General features: G+C 34.6%; 1 protein-coding gene across 1 annotated transcript; it reads right to left on the bottom strand.

The window, feature by feature from the left end:
• Nucleotides 1-806: 806 nt before the first annotated feature.
• LOC111400106 (nucleotide-sugar uncharacterized transporter 3-like) lies at nucleotides 807-7,304 on the bottom strand. The gene is made up of 10 exons (XM_023027553.1): nucleotides 7,172-7,304; nucleotides 6,207-6,283; nucleotides 2,797-2,958; nucleotides 2,580-2,713; nucleotides 2,245-2,375; nucleotides 2,098-2,142; nucleotides 1,900-1,997; nucleotides 1,191-1,298; nucleotides 1,018-1,074; nucleotides 807-906 (listed from the first exon to the last, which is right to left on the bottom strand). The coding sequence occupies exons 1-10, from the start codon at nucleotides 7,302-7,304 to the stop codon at nucleotides 832-834; spliced, it is 1,020 nt and encodes a 339-aa protein (XP_022883321.1). The 3' UTR covers nucleotides 807-831.
• Nucleotides 7,305-7,505: the final 201 nt, after the last annotated feature.

Genomic DNA, 7,505 nt, shown 5'->3' with positions numbered 1-7,505 from the left:
AATTTGACTCGTCGACTCGAACCGGCTTGACTCATGGCTCATTTCCATCGAGTCAAGGCTCAGGTCCAGCCTCATTTTCGGAAATGTGCCACCCTATGTGGTAGGCCAAAATGGCCCGAGCAATTTTTATGGCCAGTGTCAGTGCTTGCAAGCAGCTACAGTTGCCTAACTGCTTGTTAAAAAAAAAAAAAAAGAAAGTTCAAAATTCACGACTTAAAAAAAAAATAAAAAAATCAAGCCGATTTAACAAGGTAAGGCTCAAGCTAAAAACTCAAGCCAAGTCTTGATTTTTCGGTCAAGTTTGCTTGGCTCAGCTTGGGCCAAAAAAGCCCAAGCCCTTTTTTACTCAGCTCGTTTACATATCTAGTTAAGAACATAAAGTGGGTCCAATGGAAGGTTGAGGACATGAGGTGGCATAAACAGAACGATCATGAATTCCTAAAGGAATTTACCTTAAAAATATTTCGAAATTTCAAGGCCGAAAAGTTTTGTTATAATGCAACTCAGACTTTCCGATGTTAGTTACTGCAAAATTAATTTATTCCACAGAAACAAATGATTTAGCAATCATCATCAATGATTTGAGGTCGAGCATTGAAATGAAAAAGATAAGGATCAAGGATCAATGGTCAAGGAGTTCAATAGAAACAAGCTCAAGTGTAAAAAGATTACAAGGTTCCAACATTTGCACAGTTATATTCTTTCAAAAGCTCTCTTGAGTCAAATAGAGTAACACACGAACAAACTTACCTATCACAAATATATGAGGGAACTAATGCATCCTGGCCTATAATCTACGTTGCCTTTCGATCAAAAGCACGATTCTGGGTGCTACTTCCCTTTAAGTTTACAATATGCACATAGGCCGGATCCCAAGAAACCGAGAGATTGACCCACGACGTTTAACTGGAATAGAATCATAATCATTATCGTCAAAAAATTAGACGAATGAGAATCTTGATATGGGGGATGAGAAAAGTAAATATGAAAAAAGTTCAAATAGATATCGATGCTCACCAAATCAAAAGGAAGTCCACCGAAGAGTATCCAGCCAAAACCAATTGTAAACAGGTCCTACATGAAAATTATCTTTATATCATCATATGACTGGTTTTAGAAATGGAAAATCAACTTTAGTTTACAATGAACCTTCTTTTGTTCTGTTAAGTCATTGTACTTTCTCGACATACCTTCAAGTTCCCACATATCGACTGTGTAAGTGCTGAATTGACAGTTGTGTTCAAAAACACGGTGTAGTTTAATAAAAAAGCCACAACACACGACAAAAACATCACAGCCTGCAAGATTCAAAGAACGAATCAAAACTTCATATTATCGAATTTCATAGGAATATTGAAAAAAAGAAATGTAACAATTGTCAACTGAGAAATGCCAAATGAATATAATAGAATAATTATTAATATGGTTTTCCACTGTTGAGTGTTGAGAGCTCAAAAACTGCTACATTTAGAATAGCTCCTCAGAGCACTCTGTCCCTATTAAGGGATGAGATCCCACATCAAATGAGCATACGGATTTCAAGACTCAATAAATGAGCATATGGGTTTCAAGATTTGTCTGTTCAAACGAGTCACCATCTTGTGGGGACATGATAAGGTTGAAATCCTACATCGAATAAAGATGAAAACATAGACCAATTTATAAAGAATTGTGTTACTTTTTTAAAAAAGGTTGACCTTTTAAAATGAAACTTCAAGTCTTAACAATCCCTTCATGTGTGTGCACACGTGCATGTGTGAGAGTGATGGACTCGTCCAACGGTCTTATTTAGAAACACAACAGAAGCAAAGATTGAAGTTGAGATGTGACTCATTACTTTACTATATCAAGAAATCGCCTATGCGGCTAGAAATATATGTTTCATTCCAAAAAGCTCACCTGGAAACCATATGAGTACAAGTATGGGAAATTCATGGTTGTTTCCAGTTCACCACTGAAAAATGCCCATATTAGCAAGATTGGTCCGCAAGTTATTCCTACAGACTCCGTGATGCATATAATTAGGAGACTTGATTTTCCAGCAGAAGAAGCTCGAAAACAACAATATGAACAAGGTTTGGGAAGTTTTGGTCTTACCAGTGCACCACATAAGGCCAAAGCTATTAAGGCCACTAGATTTTCCTAGATAAAGAATAAAAATATCACGAGTCACGAGTCATTTATAACGGTCGACTCTACTCTACAACTGACATGCAATAAAATAAGATAAAGAAGAACTATTACCAGTCTGAGCTATGCAAGCGAGGTTTATTGCATTAGTGATGTTTGAAAGGATTACAATAGAATAACCGTAAAAGTCGAATGACAAGTCACGAGCCCCAGCGATGAATGCGCCCAATATGATTGTTCCTACACTGATAGATACCTTATCAGCATTCTGAAAGTAAAACTCAATATGTAATAACATTAAAATCTGCAATGGCATATGATCATAGGTCTAAAGATATGGTAAATGAGAACCATATGAAACATTTTCGCATGTGACTCACAAAAAATTGGTCTAACAAAACATATCAAGGAATGTACAAAAAAGAAGTGACTTCTAAAGAAACTCTTACCTGCCAACAAAATATGGTGAATGTTTCTGTCCCAGCAAAATATACTCCATCATCATTGTAAAAGCAACAGTCGTCCGTCTAAGGGCTGTGTACATAGGAACATTGATCCCGCGGATAGATTCCATTGAGATAACCTGTGAAAAGAAAACAAAGAGATAATAACTAGAAGGAAAACAAAAGATACCCAAAAGGAACCCTCAAAGCAAGATATACATACCATGTAAAATAAATATGAAATTGTCAAAGGAAGGGTATGAATTATAGTCTTCAGTGGTACAAGTTTTGCCGGGTGGTTGTTCAAGCCGAGTTTTCCATCGGATGTGAAGGAAATAATCTTCCAAAATCTCAATGCATAGAGAAATAGACATGAAAAAAGCATCTACAGCGGCAGAAGAGCTTCATTAATAAATTTGTTAACTTTGGACCTCGCATTCACTGAAATTCCTCAAATTCAACCGGTAAACTATTTATCAATTTTGTTGCTATAATCGATCCCAAAATGATTAATTGCATATTTATTGGATACACTAGTAATAGTAGTGCATACCGTTTTCTTGGACATAAATCTAAAATTCAAGATGTACATGAAAGAACCATAATTGAATTGAGAAATACTTAATTCTTCGACAATGTTTTTCCATATAAAGACTAGGAAAATGTAAGTTAAAATAGAAGAATCTATGAAACTATAAGTGATACTTCAAATAAGGAAGAAGGCATAGCAAAAGGGCTAGAATATCTATTTCTTTGGCCCAGATTTTCTAACCTATATGGTAGAGAATGATTCAAAGACTTTCGATGAGCAATGTCTATATTGGAAGCACAACATTGGAAAAAAGCTATCAGTAGTGAGATAGATTATATAATGCAAAATCATACTTGGGAGTTAGTTGATTTAACTCCTAGAAACAAGTCTTTAGAGTGTAAATGGATTTTCAAAAAGAAACAAAAACCAAATTGTTCCATTGGCAAATATAAGGCTAGATTGGTTGCCATGAGATATAGACAAAAGAAAGGACTTGACTTTTTTTATACCTACTCACCAAAACTAGAATCACTTCGATGAGGTTGGTCATTGCTATTGTCGAATTACATAATTTTGAGATTCATCTAATCTTTGTAAAGATGAAATTACTAAATGGTGTCGGAATAGGAGATATACATGGAACAATCTGAAGGGTTTGTTTCTCCTAATCACAAACAAAAGGTTTGTAAATTATTTAAGTCTTTAAATGGATTGGAACAAGCTTCTAAACAATGATACCAAAAGTTTGACAAAACTATGTTGTCTAATAGATTTAAGATAAACGAGTGTAACAAATGTGTATACATAAAATATAAACCGAAAGCCTATGTAGTTGTATGCCTATATGTAGACGACATGTTGATAATGGCCAATAGCCACGAAATAATGCTAAACACCGAGAGAATGTTAATGAAACATTTTGATATGAAAGACTTGGGTAGTTCATGTGAATATTGGGGATTAAGATCTCTAAACATTGGAAGAAAATATACTATCCCAATCTCACTATCTTCACCCTTAAAATTTTACATAAAGCACTTAAATTTCCCTGAGTGCTTCATTGAATCTTCATGACTTAGTTGTCCCCTTAGATCAAGATTTTGGGATCTTCAGTCAACAACGTAGGGTTATCATTACAAAGATTCTTACCATTACAAGGGGACAGCTAAATGCTTTATGTAAAATACTTCCCAACTCATTCCTATGATAATTAAAGTGCTTTATGTAAAATGTTAAAGGTTAAATTATACTTTTAATGATTCTTATATCTTGATTAAGTCAAGTAGAGTATGACAAAATACTCTTACTAGGATGTCACCTATGTAAGTGTAAGTAAGGCCGCCTCAACGAAAACTGTTCAAGGCTGAAATTTTCTAAACACTTATGAAACTCAAGAGTGGTTTACGGTCAAATATGAACCAAGTCATGAGATCTATGAATGATTTAGGAAAGATATGAGTATGAGTATCATTGTCCTAGTTTACACTAATGGCTAAATAGTTCAAAACATCATGTTCACCAGTTAGCCAAGTAAATCCGATATTATTTCACTAAGGAAGGTTCAAGATCGGAAACTACTTTACTGATATAGTGTTTTTCTATTTTTTCTCTTTACACTGTATCATACTTTTGCATAGCATGAAAATATATGAATTTTCATTCATGTAGTGGATTGTTGGAATTTGGTTTAAAGATTGAAAAATTTAGTTAAGTATAAAACACGAAAAGAAATTGTGTCAATTTCGACTAAATTATAAATATAAATGGACTAACTTGTTCGACTTGTTAAGTAGATCATCGTGGTATATTTGAAATTTCAAAACCAATTCCAAATGAATAAGAAATTGTGGTCCAAATTTCCAAAGAAAAAGGGAAAAATTTGGCCGAGAAATTTGTCTAACCCCATCGCTCGCCTAGCACTTGAGCTGTGAGACTGTTGCTCAAGCAACTGACAAGAAAAAAATTTTTGTTAAGAAAAAAGTATGTCACTGGTGCTCGAGCGAGAGGCCAATGACAGCAAGGAATGCTTTCCTTCATGAAGGTTGTTGAGTATATGGCATGTCACTTCACTCACAATCTCTTCTCTTCTATAAATAAGATCCTTTGGACATCCACTATGCATTCCAATTCATTGTTTAGAATCTTGCATTAAAATTCTTGCCAAAAACTCTCCCAAACTTTGCATTCAAAATCTTCTTTTGTAGAGAGTATAATATGGTTTGATTATCTTCTACTATAAGGAAGTAATCCTTGGTATCTTGGGAGACAATTGCCGTTACTCTATTAGCACCGTTGCATGACAAATTTGTTTTAAGGAAAAAGTGTTTTCACTTGCCTCAAATCATTTCATCCATTTCTTCTTCTTCTTCTTCTTCTTTTCTACTTTTGGTTTCTATCAATTGTTATTTTGTTTAACTTCGTTTCTACATTGTTAAATTTAGCCTTTTGTTATCCACTTTCAAAACAAATTTTACTATATCCCTGAACAATAAAATCTGAAAAGAAGATTAGGAACTTAAAGAAAGATCATTCTGACACTAAGGCGTGCAGGAATTTACGTGTCGGATTGATCATGAAAAGGAGAGTGAACGAAGAAGGAATGCGTCTTGAGATTAGCGTGTTCGTATGGGTTTGCTCAAGGTTAGCGTGAGAAATGCAGAGAGAATTTCCGGGATAAGATATAATGTCTCAAGACATATTTTTGATGCTCAAAAATGAATGTAACTCGTGAAGAACAGAATCATCTCAAAGATGGTGCTTCTATATTGATCTTTAAGTTCAAATGATTCTTGATCTCATAATTTATTTTATTATGCAGCGCTGGCATTTTATTTTCAGAAACTGGAACTTTGAAGTCACATTGAGAATAAAATTTGAGTACCAATGGAACCATCAACTTTTTTCAGTACTTCATTTTCATTCTGGAAATTCTTCCCATTTTCCAAGAAATTCTTCTAACCCAGTTTATCTGCGGTATTTGCAAAACCTAAGCATAATATTTATAATCTATTAACATATTCTGTGAATTCACTGAAAGAGCAAATAAGAGAAGACTTTCAAACTCAATCTCCAGTCTATTCTTACATATACAAGAGAGTTACCTGAAAAAGTGTGATGACATTTGCAGACGGAAAATTATACGAAGAAATTGCTGCTTTATTGAAGATTACCAACAGAACTGCAGAATAAATTCAAAGTTTTAACAGTAGATGACAGTAGCCAAAAAGAGAGGAAACAGAGCTTTTGCACATATTTTTGTGAATCTAGGAACACAATCTATACATCTTGATAGACGGAAAATAGTCAAAATGGAAAAAAAAATGGGAATTCACCAATAGATTTCTCGAAAATAGACGAATTGTCAACCAGAGATATACTGAAGAGTTAGTGTTGGGCTAGCAGAAAATCAAAGTTTATCAAAAGTCTGGTCTCATATTCTTGAAAAATTAGCTTTTTATGATTATACCGACAGTGCAGGCTCGATGGATAACAAAAATGGAATAGCAGTTGGATTCTTAGGACTCCCTAGCTTTAGAGATATAGAAGGGCATAAACTTTTTGTCGGCAGTATGCCTATATTTTTTCTAAAATATTTTCGATTGTTAAGACCTGATGTACATTTTATAAATGAAAGATGAGACATTATTGGCACACTGGCTCCCCCCCCCCACCCTCACGCTCACCCTCTTTGGAATGTTACAACCTAATCGTGGCAACTTAATAAATAATTTGAAGGAGCCATCCGTGATGACTGGTTGTGCACCTCTTTTGAAATGTTGACACCCACATCTACTTGCTTAATAAGTTTGGGACCAAGCATGTAATTTTCAATAATTTTTAATACCAGGAGTTATTAGTGATAAAAGTAACCCGTAAACGAAACAATGTAAAAATATTATTTGGAAGAAAGGTGCTGTAATGCTGTCATCTTCTGTTACAAAAGTAAGAAAAATAAGTGAATAACATCCGTATCACGTAGACAAAAAATGATGAAAACCTAAATTTTAAGCAGAAAAAGAACACAGAACATGTCATAAACTGGGAAGAAAAGAAAGTGGTAACTAACCAGCACAAGCCATGTACGAAATGGCAGCAAATGCACCTTTCTTTGTCATGGTCGGGCTCTTCTTGCTGCTGCCGCTGCCGGAATCAGAAACCGGCAGCAGCGGTGTCTTGGAGGATTCCTTCATAGAAACCATCGGAAAAGAAAGTGAAAATGTGGGGCGGTGATTGAGAGATTTTTTAGTTTGTAAACTGGCTAGAGAAAGCTTAAAATGTAACCTTTTTATAAGACAGAGAAGTCTGAGGTTCCACTTTGGATATTTTATTTTTTCTGGATTACTAACATTAGATTTTGGATTCATGTTGGTTGGTCAATGGAAGAATTTCATTTTTTGATT

The sequence above is a fragment of the Olea europaea genome, chromosome 9, assembly GCF_002742605.1.
Source record: "Olea europaea var. sylvestris chromosome 9, O_europaea_v1, whole genome shotgun sequence".
Taxonomy (NCBI): domain Eukaryota; kingdom Viridiplantae; phylum Streptophyta; class Magnoliopsida; order Lamiales; family Oleaceae; genus Olea; species Olea europaea.
The sequence above is the reverse complement of the archived record's forward strand: the minus strand, read 5'-3'. Positions and strand labels throughout refer to the sequence as shown.

Bases quoted from the DNA above. Each gene is read 5' to 3' on its own strand.
- LOC111400106 (XM_023027553.1), bottom strand. From the start codon at position 7,304: ATGGTTTCTATGAAGGAATCCTCCAAGACACCGCTGCTGCCGGTTTCT. The intron at 2,143-2,244 runs GTAATAGTTCTT...TTCTTTATCTAG, and splicing joins CGCTTGCATAGCTCAGACTG to GAAAATCTAGTGGCCTTAAT. The intron at 1,998-2,097 runs GTAAGACCAAAA...CGGAGTCTGTAG, and splicing joins TGGCCTTATGTGGTGCACTG to GAATAACTTGCGGACCAATC.